Source organism: Phyllostomus hastatus, unplaced genomic scaffold (assembly GCF_019186645.2).
Source record: "Phyllostomus hastatus isolate PE091 unplaced genomic scaffold, TTU_PhHast_1.1 phas_contig_551, whole genome shotgun sequence".
In the NCBI taxonomy this organism is placed as follows: domain Eukaryota; kingdom Metazoa; phylum Chordata; class Mammalia; order Chiroptera; family Phyllostomidae; genus Phyllostomus; species Phyllostomus hastatus.
Window position 1 is genome coordinate 5,786,721 of NW_025333909.1, and position 15,989 is coordinate 5,802,709.

At 42.6% G+C, this 15,989-nt stretch overlaps 1 protein-coding gene across 1 annotated transcript in view; it reads left to right on the forward strand.

The window, feature by feature from the left end:
• Positions 1-15,989, forward strand: part of ATP7A (ATPase copper transporting alpha) — a 102,623-nt gene that overhangs the window by 81,335 nt on the left and 5,299 nt on the right. The window contains exons 15-21 of the mRNA XM_045847397.1: positions 925-1,119; positions 2,473-2,655; positions 4,811-5,027; positions 11,136-11,282; positions 11,884-12,026; positions 13,744-13,947; positions 14,469-14,586. Of these exons, the coding sequence (XP_045703353.1) occupies positions 925-1,119; positions 2,473-2,655; positions 4,811-5,027; positions 11,136-11,282; positions 11,884-12,026; positions 13,744-13,947; positions 14,469-14,586 (1,207 nt within the window). The remainder of the gene's footprint in view (positions 1-924; positions 1,120-2,472; positions 2,656-4,810; positions 5,028-11,135; positions 11,283-11,883; positions 12,027-13,743; positions 13,948-14,468; positions 14,587-15,989) is intronic.

Below are 15,989 nucleotides of genomic sequence, written 5' to 3' on the forward strand. Positions count from 1 at the left end.
CAAAGTATCGCAGGTTCGATTCCTAACCAGGGCACATGCCTAGGTTGCAGGCCATGGCCCCCAGCAACCGCACATTGATGTTTCTCTCTCTCTTTCTCCCTCCCTTCCCTCTCTAAAAATAATAAATAAATAAATCTTTTTAAAAAAAGAGCGCTACACTACCTGATATACTCAATTCACATTATTACATCCCAGATACTTTTATTGAGATGTTATTAAACTCCCTTCGCATGCTGGATGATTTTTCCCCATTGTCTTCAGGAATAGTGTGAAAGGCAGATTTATGGTGTCAGTATATAGAGGTTCAGAATTCCTTTTGTTTAGGATCAAATTGGTTGAGAATTAGGTTCCATGGTTGCACATATTTTTTAAAGAATCTACTTAATTTTAGACAGAGGGAAGGGAGAGAAAGAGAGGAAGAGAAACATCCATGTGCCAGAGATACACTGATTAGTTGTCTCTTGCATGCCCCCAACTGGGCACCTGGCACACAACCCAGGCATGTGTCCTGACTGGGAATCGAACCAGCAACCTTTGGGTTCGCAGGCCAACACTCAGTCCACTGAGCCACACCATCCAGGGCTGCAGCTATTTTTGAAAGTCCCTAATAAAAACGTTTCCTCTCAATATGGGGCAAAAAAAGGCTGACTTTTATGTTCCTTATATTTATTCCATAGTTTGTAACTGTGAATCAGTAAAATTGAAATCTTGATTTGGGGACCATGACTCAGTTTACCAGTTATGTCACAATATCTTCATAAAATTTAAAGAGTTTTCTTACTAGTAAGTAAAACACATACTTTAGTAGCTAAGTAGGATCGTGCATGACTTCAAAATTGAGGTTTTATTGAAATAGTGAACTTTTTTCCTTTTGCTTTGTTCACCTCTAAATCAGTAACCAAAATTCATGCATTTCTTCTAAAGGGCTACAACAGAAGTATCTCCCAAACCGAAACGATAATACGCTTTGCTTTCCAAGCCTCTATCACAGTTCTGTGCATTGCATGCCCCTGCTCACTGGGTCTGGCGACCCCAACTGCTGTGATGGTGGGTACGGGAGTAGGCGCTCAAAACGGCATACTAATCAAAGGTGGTGAGCCATTGGAGATGGCCCATAAGGTAAGATATCCCAGACTTAAGAATTGTCCCATCGTAACTGGCAGTAGCGTGCCTACTGAGGAACACAGAGTCCTGCATTATTTCCACCCGGCCCATAATCTGAGCCTCTTTCTGGCACTACCCTGAGGGTTGGGGTAGGAGAGGTGTTCTTTTGGTTCTGCTCCAGGTCAGTGTTGGTTATCCAAGATCTCTAAAACTTCCAGAGACCTCGTCTCTTCAAGCAGATGCCAGTGTGAAAACCGGAAGTCTCACCCCAGCTCAGACTAGAAAAGTCTTTAGGGCAGGAAGACAGAGGGGGTGTTCGCCATCATCTCTCAGGCTTCTAACCTGTCTGTGTGTGACTCTGTCCCTCACCGTGACACACTGCTTGTGATTCCATCGCAGTGTCTGTGCCTTTCTGCCAGCAGATGACAGTTTGCAACCGCCACTGCAGGAATATAATCCTATCCCTGGCCTCTCTCGTATTAGGATGTTCATAACAACCTCCATCAAGGCTGCTTGACTTCAACTAAAACCACATTTGAAACTCAAAGAAAAATTGCAAGAATAGTGTAAAGAACTTCTGTATCCCCTTCACTACAGATATCAGCCTCCTTTCCTGAGAAAAGGGACATTTTCTTACAAAACCACAGTACAAACATCAACACCAAGAAATTAACGCTGATATTGTACTATTATCTAACCTACAGTCCATATTCCAGTTTCCTCAATTGTCTCCGTAGTATCCTTTATAGCTTTTTTCCCCTCTTGTCTGGAATCATGCTTTGTATTCAGTTGTATCTTTTCATCTGTTTCTCAAGCTACTCATTTTTCAAGGTTCGCATTTCTCTGTCGACTCTGAGGTGACTGTTCTCTAATTCCAGACTCGTCCTTTTTCCCCCATCTGGGCTGCCTTTCCTCCTTTGATTCCTGAGCTGTCTCAGGCCAAGCTGCTCACCTACACGCAGTAAACTCAGAGCCTCCCAGCGGGTCTTATCTGCCGCTCACTGCAACTTAATTATTTACGTTCCTCTTGTAATTGTGTTCCCCATGCCCATATTTCCCCTCTAGACCTGTGGTTCATGACTATTTAAAGCCTGTGTCTTTCCCTGGAGGCACTACAGGCAACTCGTAATTAACTATTAACCGTCAACCTTTAACAATGAGTTCTAGTTCTTTAACATGTGTCTACACTAGGGGGCGTTACGTGTAACAGAGTATTTCTTCCCTTATTCACTCCCTCCCTTTTATTCTCCCGGAGGCAGTTTATGAAGTCAAAGTTTATTAAGAAGGTAACCTTCTTCTCATTTCTGGAAAGGTGATATTAAGGATTATCAAGTCACATAGGTGCATTGTATTTTGCCTTTGTTACAGGTGAAGGTAGTGGTGTTCGATAAGACTGGAACCATTACCCATGGAACCCCAGTAGTGAGTCAAGTCAAGGTTCTAGTGGAGAGTAACAGAATACCACGCACTAAGATCCTGGCCATCGTGGGAACCGCTGAGAGTCACAGTGAGCACCCTCTGGGAGCGGCTGTGACCAAATACTGCAAGCAGGTACGGTTTCCCCTCGTATATTAATGTAGTCCTCTGCTAGTAGGATTATTCAGGCCACATCCAGCCTGGCATTTGACTATGATTTACATATATACTAGTTGCTATGAGGGTTAGAGAGACTTGTATTTTGTTATTTTGCTTTATAATGTGCCTTAGATTCTTTATACAGAAAGATATAAAGATGAAAACAAATTAATTATAATCCTACACAGAAAACCCAGTTGACTAAAAAATTAAAATAGAAGTAATACATACGTATGATAGGAAACTTCAGGTGATTCAGAGAGTTACGTAAACAAAAGGGAGAGCTTCATTCCCGCTCACTTCCATAATTCCTCTCTCCAAAGTTTACCAAGATTTAAGCTGTTGATATTTTTAAATAACAGCTTTATTGAGATACAATTCATGTACTACAAAGTTCCCCCCTCTGAAGTATACAATTCAGGATTTTTAATATATTCATTAGTGTATGTCTGTTAACCCCTCTTTTTTTAAGATTTTATTTATTTATTTTTAGAGAAGGGAAGGGAGGAAGAAAGAGAGGGAGGGAAGCATCAGTGTGTGGTTGCCTGTCTTGCACCCCCTACTGGGGACCTGGCCCACAATCCAGGCATGTGCCCTGACTGGAAATCAAACCGGCAACGCTTTAGTTTGCAGGCTGACACTCAATCCACTGAGCCACACCAGCCAGGACTATTAACCACTCTTAATCCATATAACAAAATATATGCATTTATTGTTTTTTTTAACTTCACATACGAAGGTCACACAATGATTAATCTTCGTTACTTTGTAATTTTATTAAATGATTTTTCTATAGCAGGACATACAGATCTGCCTCAGTGCCTCTAATGGCTATATTATATTCTATTGTATGATGGTTTTTGGCTCTGACAATGTAGTTAACATCCTTATCAGCTTTTCAAGTTTATCTCTCTGTTAAATGCCTATTCATGCCATTGCTACTTCAAAGGATAAAGAGTACATGCAGTTAAATTTTGATGAATATTACCAGTGCCCATGTGACAGGTATTACCAGCACCCACACGGAAGGTCGTACCGGTGTGTACTCCCCCCAGAAGTTATGACTGCCCGTTTCCTGACGTTCCTGCCAACACTTTATTTTTTTCCAATGTAATAAGTACAAAATGTTAACTCATTGATGGTTTTGCTCTTCATTTCCTTAATTATAAGGTTGAGCATTTTATCATATGTGTATATTAGCCATTTGAATTTCTTTTTCTGTAACCTGTCTGCTCAAATCCTTTGCCCGTTTTTCCAAACAATTGTTTGCCTCTTTCTCATTGCTTTGTACAAGGTCTTTGCAAGTTATCCACATACTTTTATAGTTAAAATGTGGCGATTTCTACCATTCTTTATTTGTGTTTTTTTTTTTCCTTTTTGCCTATTAACTATTACTGACTGGGCTTCTTTTTTTTTTTTAATTCACTTTTCTTGCTTCCTATTTTTTTTTTTAGATTTTATTTATTTATTTTTAGAGAGGGAAGGGAGGGAGAAAGAGAGAGAGAGAAACATCAATGTGCAGTTGCTGGGGGTCATGGCCTGCAACCCAAGCATGTACCCTGACTGGGAATGGAACCTGAGATGCTTTGGTTTGCAGCCCGTGCTCAATTTACTGAGCTACGCCAGCCAGGGCTGACTGGGCTTCTTTACACCCACATGAAACAATCGACAGGATGAAGATGTAAAGAGCCAGAACTCCCTGGCGTACCGAGGGCACAGAATTGTTCTAGAGGGGCACTCTAGCGATACTGGCCTGTTCTTTATTACCCTTTGCCCTCTACTGAACCGAAAATCTGACATGACAACAGAATTAAATCTTTCCCTCGTAATTCTCTACTGGAAAGGGCTGAAAATATTGCTCAACCTTCCGTGTGTTCTTTCCCTGAGCTTGGTGTACATTTTAGAGAGCGGGATTAAAACAAAGGCTTCCGAGGTTCGCCTGTAACTTTGAACGTTATATTCAACACTCCGTTCCTTCGTGCTCATTAAAATGTGCTATCAAATAATGCAGTGTGCTAAGTGGTCGTTTTATTCTAAAACGTGTAGCTAACCAGCAGGAATCTTTGATCTTGCTAATGATGACCTTGGATTATTAGAGCAGCAGAGAAATTCTTCTGTTTCTATTTGTTAGGAGCTGGCCACTGAAACCTTGGGTACCTGCATAGACTTCCAGGTTGTGCCAGGCTGTGGTATTAGCTGTAAAGTCACCAATATCGAAGGCTTGCTACAAAAGAATAACTGGAAGATAGAGGAAAATAATGTGAAAAATGCATCCCTGGTTCAGATCGATGCAAGTGATGAACAGTTATCAGCTTCGTCTTCCATGATCATTGATGCCCACCTCTCAAGTAAGCTGATTTTTTTTTTGCAGTGCCAATTATGAGACAGTTATTACCTGATGTCTAACTTGCTAATCTTGAGCTGTTATCTAAGACACAAAACTTGGCCTTACGGTTTCATCCTTGCCAATCAATTTCACCATAGGCCTCTGGTCACTTTGCTCCAGTTCCTGGAAAACATTTTCCAGCTGTGCTCCTTGATTCCACTGTAGGGTGATAAAATCTAACCTCAGCTGATCTTCCATCTTATTTCAGTTCTCTTTCTTTTAGTTCTCACCGCAGCTCCTCCAAACCTTTTATATCCCTCACACGACCCTGTGGCCCTTACACCTAGTTTCTTAAGCAAATTATCTGACTTATTTTTCACATAGAAAAATAAGGCTCTGACACACTTGCTGTTTCTTTCTTTTTCTGCCCGCATTTATTCCTGCTTCAGGGGAAGATTTATCCCCCATCTTGTGTAATGAATCCCCTCATTGTTGCTCAGGATCCCACGCGCTCTTGATTCCGCAGGGACCTCCCTCTCTTTTATGTCCCCGTGCTGCTTTATTTCTCCACTCTCTTCCTGTAGTGGCTCCTTCTTCTAAACATATAAACATATCTTCCATCAAAATCACTGTATTTCCATCTACATTTCGTCCCATCTATTTTTCCCTTTATATCTAAGCTTCCAGAAACAGTAGCCTAGGCTCACTGAACTCACCTGTTCACTGCACACTCTGGATTCTGCCCCATCCATACTGCTGAGGCACGCGACAGCGATGGCCACTTCTTCCTCCCTAAATCTCTTTGCTCCCTTCCTCCCATGACCCTGCTTTCTCTGGATTCTCCTCTCACTTACCTGGCTGTTCTTTCTAATCCTCTTCTGATTCCTCGTTTCTCTTGCTGTCAGGGTTTTGTCCTTTGTCTTTTCCTCATTTTTCATGTACTGCCTGTCTAGTCTAATGCATGCGTACTGGTTACTATGCTACGTGTGGGCTTCCACTCCCGCTCCACAATCCGTATCTCTAGCCAAGGCCTGTTTCTTGAGTTTTTTGTTGGTGTATCCATTGCCCCCAAAACACTGAACACCCACCTAAGTATTCCAGCACCTCCCCACCGATTTGTGCTGGAGTGATTTTGCTAACCCGCAAGTCTGATTAATGATACTACTTTCTTTTTTTTTTTAGTTTTTCTTTATTTATTTTTAGAGAGGGAAGGGAGGGAGAAAGAGAGAGAGAGAAAGAGAAACATTGATGTGCGGTTGCTGGGGGCCATGGCCTGCAACCCAAGCATGTGCCCTGACTGGGAATCGAACCTGTAACACCTTGATTTGCAGCCCACGCTCAATCCACTGAGCTACGCCAGCCAGGGCAATGATAGTACTTTCTAATACATTTTATTGCAGTGGCTTATAACCCATTTTAAATCTTCAACCTTCTGATGAATTTGATAATAGTTATGCCCATCCCTCAGAAAATTGCCGTCTTAGAGGTTTGCATACATCCTAAAGCCCATCCAAGGAATTATTTTTCTTTTAAAGATTTTATTTATTTATTTTTTAGACAGGGGGGAAGGAAGGGAGAAAGAGAGAAAGAAACATCAATGTGTGACTGCCTCTCGCCCGCCCCCTACTGGCAGGGGAGACCTGCCTGGCAACCCAGGCATGTGCCCTGACTGGGAATCAAACTGGCGACCCTTTGGTTTGTAGGCCTGCACTTCAATCCACTGAGCAACACCAGTCAGGGCTCATCCAAGGAATTCTGTTAATGATCCCAGCTTTCATGGCTCTCTGTTTCCTGGAGGGCAGAGTCCAGGCTCTCTGGACTTCGTTTATGATATGTTCATTGTGATATGCCTCCTGCTTCCGTGCACCACCCATTTTGTCTTTTTCCACTGCCTGCCCCTCCCCCTCCCATGTCATCTGTGTTCCATCCATATGAAACTACTTAGAGCTCCTCCTTACATCACATCATTTCATGCTTATTGGATCATTTCATTTGCTACTTTCTCTGGGCAGTGTCCTCGGCCACGATGGCAGTTAAGACTCAGCTCACATCTCCAGTGACGCCATCACTGACTGACACACGCAGGCAGAACTCCTTGCCTTCCTGTTAAATCATACCTGTGCCCGGCCTCTGTTACTGTACTAGACACTCTGCACGAAAAGTCTACATTTACCTGTCTGATTCTGCTCCCCTGCAATTTGTAAAATTTTGTTCACGTGGCCACTTTCGTTAAGCACTGTTCCAGGCAATGAAGAATCAGCAGCGAGCAGAATAGAGAAAGCGCTTATCTCACGGAACTTAAGTTCGAGGGGGGAGAATACAAGGCAGTGAGCTATGAAATTTAAATATATCTATATAGCGTGTCCGACGCAGGAAGATAAAGCAGGGTAATCCTGAGAAGGTGGTATTTGAGCAAAAATCAGAGGCGGGTGAGGGAGAAAGTTATGTGTGTATGTGTGATAAGAGCGTCCCAGACAGGAGGAGTGGTAAGCGCGAAAGCCTGGAGCCAGGAGAATGAATGAACATCAACATCAAGGAGAACAGTGTGGCTGGAGCACAGGAAATGCGTGGGACGGGGATAAGACCAGAGAGGCGGGGAGCGCGGGACTAGATTGGGTAAGGACATTGAATGCACTTGTGTTCTTGCCCTGAGATATAAGCCACTGGAAAGTTTGGGGTGTAGGGGTGTTGGGATATGACTTAACATTTTAAAATTGGCACTTCGGCTGCTGTGGTAAAAACACACTACTGGGGGGAGGGCGAGAGCAGAAGAGGGGAGATGCGTTAGTGCCGTAGTCCAGGTGGTTTGGACCAGTGAGGTAACAGTAAGGATCAGAAGAAGTGGTCAGTTTTGAGATGTGTCTTGAAGCTGGCTGACAGATTTTTTTTCACAGACTGGGTTTGGGGTATAAGTGAAACAGGACTCAAGAATTTTATGCCAAGGTGTGTGGCCTAAGCAATTTAGATGGGTAGAGCCCTGGCTGGTGTGGCTCAGTGGATTGGGCACCAGCCTGCGAACCAAAGGGTCTCTAGTTTGATTCCCAGTCAGGGCACACGCCTGGGCTGTAGGCCAGGTCCCCGGTGCGGGGTGCACAAGAGGCAACCACACATAGATGAGTAGAGTTACCTTTTAAATAAAATGGGGAGACCACAGTGCGGGGCGGTAGGCACTGTAGAGGAAAGCTGATCGGGAGTTCAGTTTTCGACATGTGAAGTTTGGACGCCTATTAGAAACTCCAGTGGAGATGTCACATAAATGGGCCTATCAGGTAGGCAGTTGGCTGCACAAGTGTGGAGTTCCAGGAAACGGACTGGGTTGGAGATGTGGATTTAGAAGATCCACTTATATATAGGTCTGTGCTGTCCAACATGGCAGCCACTGGTTACACGTGACTTCTAATATTTCAACTAAGCAAAGTGAAACTGGATTTAAAATTCAGCCCTTCAACCATACTAGCCCCGTTTTCAGTGCTCGGTTGCCACGTGTCGTTAGCGCCTACTGCATTGGATGGAGCAGATATAGAACATTTCCTTCAGCAAAGAAAGTCCTGTCGGACAGTGCTGGTATAAAAAGTGTTTAAAGCCTGGGTAAGATGGCCAAGCAGTGAGAGCAGATAGAGTGGGGGAAGGAGGTCTGAGGGTTGAGCTGTGCAGCTCTCTGGGTTAGGAGGTCACGGAGATGAGGGAGAATCCGAAAAGAAGACTGCGAAGAGGTGATGAGTGAGGAGGCAACTGCTAAGAGTAGGGTGTCCTAGAAGCCACTTGAAAAAAATATTTTTTTAAACACTCTTTTTCCACGAAGATCCCAACTAATTTGACTCTAGATTTCTTTTTTTTTTAGATTGTATTTATTTATTTTTAGAGAGGAAAGAGAGAGAGAGAGACATCAATGTGCGGTTGCCGGGGGGCGTGGCCTGCAACCCAGGCATGTGCCCTGACTGGGAATCAAACCTGCGATGCTTTGGTTTGCAGCCCTCACTCAATCCACTGAGCTACGCCAGCCAGGGAAAAAAGTATTTCAACAAGCAGTGAGGGATTAACTTCAAAATGCTTCCAGTAGGACAAGTGTAATGAGGACTGCCATTAGATTTTACTAAAGTAAAGGAAGGTCACTGGTAAAAAATAAAACTGAATAAGTGAAAATAAAAAAGTAAAAGTCACTGGTTTACTGTATGGACAATTCTTTGAAGTGGTAGAAACAAAAGCTTTGTTGGAGTGGATTCACAAGAGAATGAGAAGATGTGAACTGGACATATGTAGCCAATAGACTCAACACATTTCAGAACTTTTGCCACATGCACAGAGGTAGAGAAAGGGGACAGTAGCTAGAGAGGTAAGTGAGATCAAGAGGGTTTTGCTTTTTTAAAAAGATAGCACGGACTATGTATAGTAGAGACAGAAAATTTGATTATATAGGAAGAGCGAGGGGTGAGTTGTTAGAGAGATGTTCTAGAATAGGCAAAGGAGGGGGAGCGGGTGCCCAAGTGGAGAAGTTGGCCTTGAATAGGAGCAGGGCAGTTTATAATAAGAGAAGCAAAGCTAGATTAATGTGTGCACGGGCACAGGTAGCTGAGGAGATGTGGCAATGAGAGCTTGTAGAAGTTCTCTTCCAATTGCTTTTCTTCCCTTTCTGAAATAGGACACACAGTCATCCTCCGGTATGAGGATGGGAGAAGACATCTTAGAAGGAATGGGGAATGAATGGGCTAGGGCAGGGGTATGCAACCCATGGGCCACAGGCTGCATGCGGCCCAGCACAAAATCGTAAATTTACTTAAAACGTTATGAGATTTTCAACTTAAAACATTATGGATGTTCAACTTAAAAGAAAAATTTGGTCGTGTCTCTTTATTGGAATTTTACGGGTCCTATTTTCCCAGAGACAGGTAGCCCTTGCTCCGTAATCACGCTTTATTCATGTCATCGCTGTTTGGCAGCACCTACATTTGCGAGCAACTGTTTTGAAGGATGAAACATACTAAGAGTAAAATTAGAACCAAAATATCTGATGAAAACCTTGAGAAATCAGAAAGATTTGCAAGTACTTCTATCAAACTAGATATTGATGTACTAGTTTCTCAAATACAATGGCAAACATCTGACAGGTTTTGGGTTGCTCTGTTTTCTTTTATAGTACAAATATTTTAAAAATCAGCCCTGGCTGGTGTGCCTCAGTGGTTGAGTACTGGCCTTCAAAGCAAAGGATCACCTGTTCAATTCCCAGTCAGGGCACATGCCTGGGCTGTGGGCCAGGTCCCCCAGTAGGGGGCGCTCAAGAGGCAACCACACATTGAGGTTTCTCTCCCTCTCTTTACTCCCTTCCCCTCTCTAAAAATAAATAAAATCTTTAAAAAATAAAAAAAAGTTTTATTACTTGGATGTGTACATTTTCTATAGTAGTGATGACTTGGGACCTATTTGACGATTTTAAAAGATTATTAAAAGGGCTGCTGCATCATTAGGGTTACTATGTGAAGACTCTTTTGCTTATCTGTGGTGGCGGATATCACAAAAAATATTCACGGACCTTTTTTTGTGCTCATCAGTTTTCGTTAGTGTTTGTGTATTTAACGTGTGGCCCAAGACAACTCTCCTTCTTCCAGGGTGCCCCAGAGATGCCAAAAGGCTGGACACCCCTGGACCAGGGAAACGTAGTAGAATTGCCAGACAGCACTAAGGGCCCCCTGAAGCTTAACGGTCACGCGTTTACACTGGGGCATCAGCGTGGTTACGTGTTTTTGTTCAACCACATTCAGTTACTGACGCACAACAGATAGTTTTCATTTAATTCAGTGGCTTTGAAAGGTCAAAGGGAAGAGCCGAACAGAAAGCGTCACCAAGAAAGAAACGTTTGAACTGACTCCTGCAGGACATGATGGAGTTTGGTATTTTGGGAGGAGGGGGGAGGGTGTTCCAGGTGGAGGCAGCAGCGTATGAAAAGGCCCAGAGGCACGGAAGAGCAGAGTATGTTTCTTGAAAATTGCAAAGTCAGTGTTGTAGGCTGCATTGTGTCAAATATACCATGTAGTGAGTGTCAAGGTTAGACAGGAAGAATGCGCCTTGTGGGGTTGTTAGAACTCGCTAAGTTCTAATGAAATGAACTCGCTAAGTGTTACTTCTGTATTTTCAGATGCTGTTAATGCTCAGCAGTACAAAGTCCTCATTGGTAACCGGGAGTGGATGATCAGGAATGGTCTCGTCATTAATAATGATGTAGATGACTGCATGATTGAACATGAGAGAAAGGGTCGGACTGCCGTCTTGGTGGCCATTGATGGTAAGGTTTTGCAGAAGTACACTGTGACTCGGTGTCGTGATGTCAGTTACTGTTTCATGTGCAGTTTTGAGAGACTTCTGATAATGTTATCAGAAGAAAAATGAGTTTTCAATTCCGTTTGCCTTTATTTGTTTTGATTATGCTATTACAGTTGTCCCAATTTTATTCCCCCCTTTGCCCTGCACCCCTCCCACCCTCCAGCATTTTCCCCCTCCCTCAGTTCATGTCCATGGGTTGTACATACAGGTCCTTTGGCTCATTTGCCTTTAAATTAGCTATAGTGTTTGGGGTGTCAGCCAGTATTTCTCAAAGGAAAGAAAAGGGGTCTTCTAGTATCCATTAAAGCTTGTCCTTTTATTTTCCTATTACTACCATCATGAAAAATCCCTGCCTTACTGTGTGAAATTTTCATGACCACATCGGGAGGTGTGTTGCAGGGTTTGTGGTATCCACTCTGTGTGGGTTTGGTGATATTTTGAGTTAAGCCAAGCCCTGCACAGTCTGACTTCACAAAATTCTTTTCTTTCTGAAATGTTAACTCAGAACATTATTCTGCTTTCTCCGTCTTCCAAACTCCCATTTTCTTGGGCCCCTGTATTAGACGTGCTGTGCGGCCTGATAGCGATCGCCGACACAGTGAAGCCCGAAGCGGAGCTGGCTGTCCGTACCCTGAAGTCTATGGGCTTAGAGGTCGTTCTCATGACTGGGGACAACAGCAAGACGGCTCGGTCTATCGCTACTCAGGTAACCGGTTTATGTAGTTGTTGGGGCGGGGTATGTGGTAACTTCTAACTCTTTATATGTTTCCTTTCTTGCCCTTCCTTCAGATGCTAAAAAATTTAGAGGAGCTATTCTTTTCATTATCCCCAAGTACACAGATGTGGTTCTTTAAAGAATCGACATGTTATTCAGCCAGGAGTTTGGGCTCTATGTGCTACTGTAATAAGTAAAAATCTATTGGCTTAGTTCATGAGATGCTTAAGTGACATTGTGCAGCCATTTCTGTCGATGCTTCCCTTCAAATGTCGCTGATACTTTTTTCACCAGAGCTGCCGGCCTGAGCCAGGCTCTGATCCATGCGCACTTCTCCTCCAGCACACGCTGAACACCGCCTTCTGATGCACCGCCTGGCATACGGGGCTGGCCGAAATGTCCGTGTGTTTTTTTCTGTGAAATAAAAGACACATGTTTCATTTTCACGAATAACTGAACTGAGTTGGATATTTGGAGTATGTCGGCTATCTCCCACATGGTAGAACATTGATTGTTCTCAGTGAGTGTCTCAATTTGATCGCTATCAACTCCAACTGGTCTGCCCTCCTGTGGAGCATCGTGGTCCAGTGAGAAATCTCCAGCACGAAACTTCACAATCCAGTTTTGACACATTCGATCAGTTGCAGCAGCTTCTCCACACTGCACAAAATTTTTTTGTGTTTCAGGTGCATTTTTATCTTTCTTGCAATAACAAAGCATAATATGCCGAATATGTCGCTTCTTCTCTTCCATCTTCCACATTAAAGTGGCTACACAGAAAGTCACCAATTTCGATAAGTTTTCTAAATGCACCCTGGTATGACAGCTGTCACAATACAGTCTAACAAAACTGTTTTGAATGACATTAAAGACAACTAAGCACGACTAAGAGCCATCTTACGGAAAAAAACTAATGGATTTGTTGGCCAAGCCAATAGCATTTTTCTGCTATTGAGCCCAACATTTGCCTTTCCTTCCAAACTTTTCCAATGTCAGTCTTTTCATCTATTAAATAACATTCTTGCATAAAAAATACAAAAGAATATAAAGTGAAAAGTTTGCCCTCCTTTTCCCAAGCTCCCTGTCGAGTCCTACCCCCCCCCACACTGTTTCATATGTGTCCATGTTCATATACAAGTGTACCATTCTGGCATTTTCAACATAAATTGGATGATTCTTGTATAGATTGTTAGCAGTTTGCTTTTTTACATAACAGTATAAATGCCTTGGCGCTTTGTCCATGTCTGAACATACAGTTATTTATTTTTCTACGTTGCTGCATGGAATTCCATGGTATGGTCTACGTCATAATTTAATTAACCATTTCTCTAATCATGGGCATTTCAGTGGTTTTGAAAATTTTGTTACTACAACAGGGTAATATTGTTGTAATATTGCATATTATAATGTAACCTTTGTGCGTGTACAAGTATGTCCAAAATAGAGCGAGATGTGGAATAGCGGAACCAAATGATGCACATACTTTGATAGATGCTAGCTAATACCCTGCAAAAGACAGGACCAATGTACACACTCACCAACAGTGTATAAGGGAGCTCCTCTCTCCCTATCCTCACTGTCACTGGATATTATCAGTCTTTTAAAACTTGGACATCTGGTGGGTGGAAAATGATAACTCCTTAACGCCGAGCTCTGTTTCAGGTACTCAGTAATCTTCCTTGACTGGAGTTTATTTTTCCTGATGTAGGTCGGCATCACTAAGGTGTTTGCTGAAGTTCTCCCTTCCCACAAGGTGGCTAAGGTGAAGCAACTTCAAGAAGAGGGCAAACGGGTAGCAATGGTAGGAGACGGAATCAATGACTCCCCCGCCCTGGCCATGGCCAACGTGGGAATTGCCATCGGCACGGGCACAGATGTAGCCATTGAGGCGGCCGACGTGGTTTTGATAAGGGTAAGCGCTGTAGCCTGAACTTTGCGGAGTGTAAGTCTGCTCTCCATGCTCGGGGGTAGTGTCGTAAAGTACATCCAGCACAACGATTCTGTTCTCCTAAGTCCCTTGCTCCTCCCAGCTACGGAGTCTGGGAGGATTCGTGGTGGGTGTATGAGAAGTCTTACTGCTTACTTCCAGACTTGCTCAATCCAGTGAAGCAAATGAGGACAAGCCTCTAAAGTGAAGAGCAAGACTTGGGAATATACTTAATAAAATTAGCTTCAATGCATACTGAGGTTCTTTTAATAGCATTTAATCCCTCTTCCAGCATACAACTCTACGAGTGTTTTCAGAACCCTGAGAAAAATTCTTGAACAACATCTTCCCAAGGCTGACTCAAATTGTTGGCGATATCTGAGATTTGTAGTTATTCACATATCACCCTAAAGTACATGTCACCTCCAATATACACAGTAGCATATGCAGAGGTTACTAGTCAAGCTAGAGTCTCTCACTAATATTACAAATATTTCTGTTCTCAGAATGATCTTCTGGACGTCGTAGCAAGTATTGATTTATCAAGGAAGACAGTCAAGAGGATTCGGATAAACTTTGTCTTCGCTCTAATTTATAATCTGGTTGGAATCCCCATAGCTGCTGGTATGTGACTGTTAACGAGTATCGCTTTGTCGTCTGAAGTCATTCAGAGACCTATCGCTTTGGAAGTTTTAGTCCTTTTATTAGTTTTGAGCTCCTTTTTTTGTATGTAGCGTGCTGGTGTGCTGAGAGGTAATATTAAAATCAACAATTTTATTTTTTTAAGAATTTATTTATTTTTAGAGAGGGGGGAAGGGAGGGAGAGAGAGAGAGAAACATCGATGTGTGGTTGCCTCTCACACACCCCTCCCTGCCAGGGATTCAGCCTGCAACCCAGGCATATGCTCCGACTGGGAGTCGAACTGACAACCCTTTGGTTCACAAGCCTGTGCTGAATTCACTGAGTCATACCAGCCAGGGCAAAATCAACAATTTTAATTTTCAGCAATGTTGATTATAGTCTAGAATGTATAAGTATTCTGGCAGGTTTGTTTTATCTTACATTTTCCTCCCAATTTACATTTTGAAAATTCCAAACTTACATAGACAAGGAAACAAGTAATGCAGTGAAAACCTCTATGCCCTTAACCTATTCATCAGTTAATTATATTTTGCTACCTTAGGTCATTTCTTTCTACATGTACAGTCATACTCATGTATAACTGTTTACTTATGTTTTTTGCTTAATAGAGCAAATTCTCCATTAATCTCACTACCCAAACACAACTGTCATTAGCATTTTAGTCTGTGTAGTTTCTGTCTTTTTTCCTCTGCGTGAAGTTCTGTATTGCCACGTGTTTGTAATTACAACATACAGAGAATTCCTGCTCTTCATGTAGTGTTATAACAGCCAACAGGGGTTTTTTTTTTTCAGTTTGGGAACCAGATGAGAGAGATACTGAATGAAGAAATATGACCAAGAAAAACCAATATAGAATGGTATAATAAACATCTGATAATCTCCTGTACTTAGCTTGGTACAAGTTAGTAATCACGTAGAAGAAATAGTCACTTTCTTCTTGTCCTCTCTGATTTGGGAGCCAAAGAAAGACATAAAATGACATGAGAGCAAACACAAAGCTGTTGAGAAACACACCAATGCTGAGAGGACAAAGAATCAAAGAACAATCAAAATCCAAGCCCTGGCTGGCGTAGCTCAGTGGATTGAGTGCAGGCTGTGAACCAAAGCAACACAGGTTCGATTCCCAGTCAGGGCACATGCCTGGGTTGCAGGCCACAGCCCCCAGCAACTGCACATTGATGTTTTTCTCTTTCTCTCTCTCTTTCTCCCTCCCTTCCCTCTCTAAAAATAAGTAAATAAGATCTTTTTAAAAATTCAGAGACATTAATTCACGGGGCAAGCGATTTTTTAAACATTAAATAATATGTGATCATTGTACAAAAAGTAGAAAATACATAGAAGTTCATAAAAAATTAAAAAGTACCATAAGCCTGTCTCATCCATA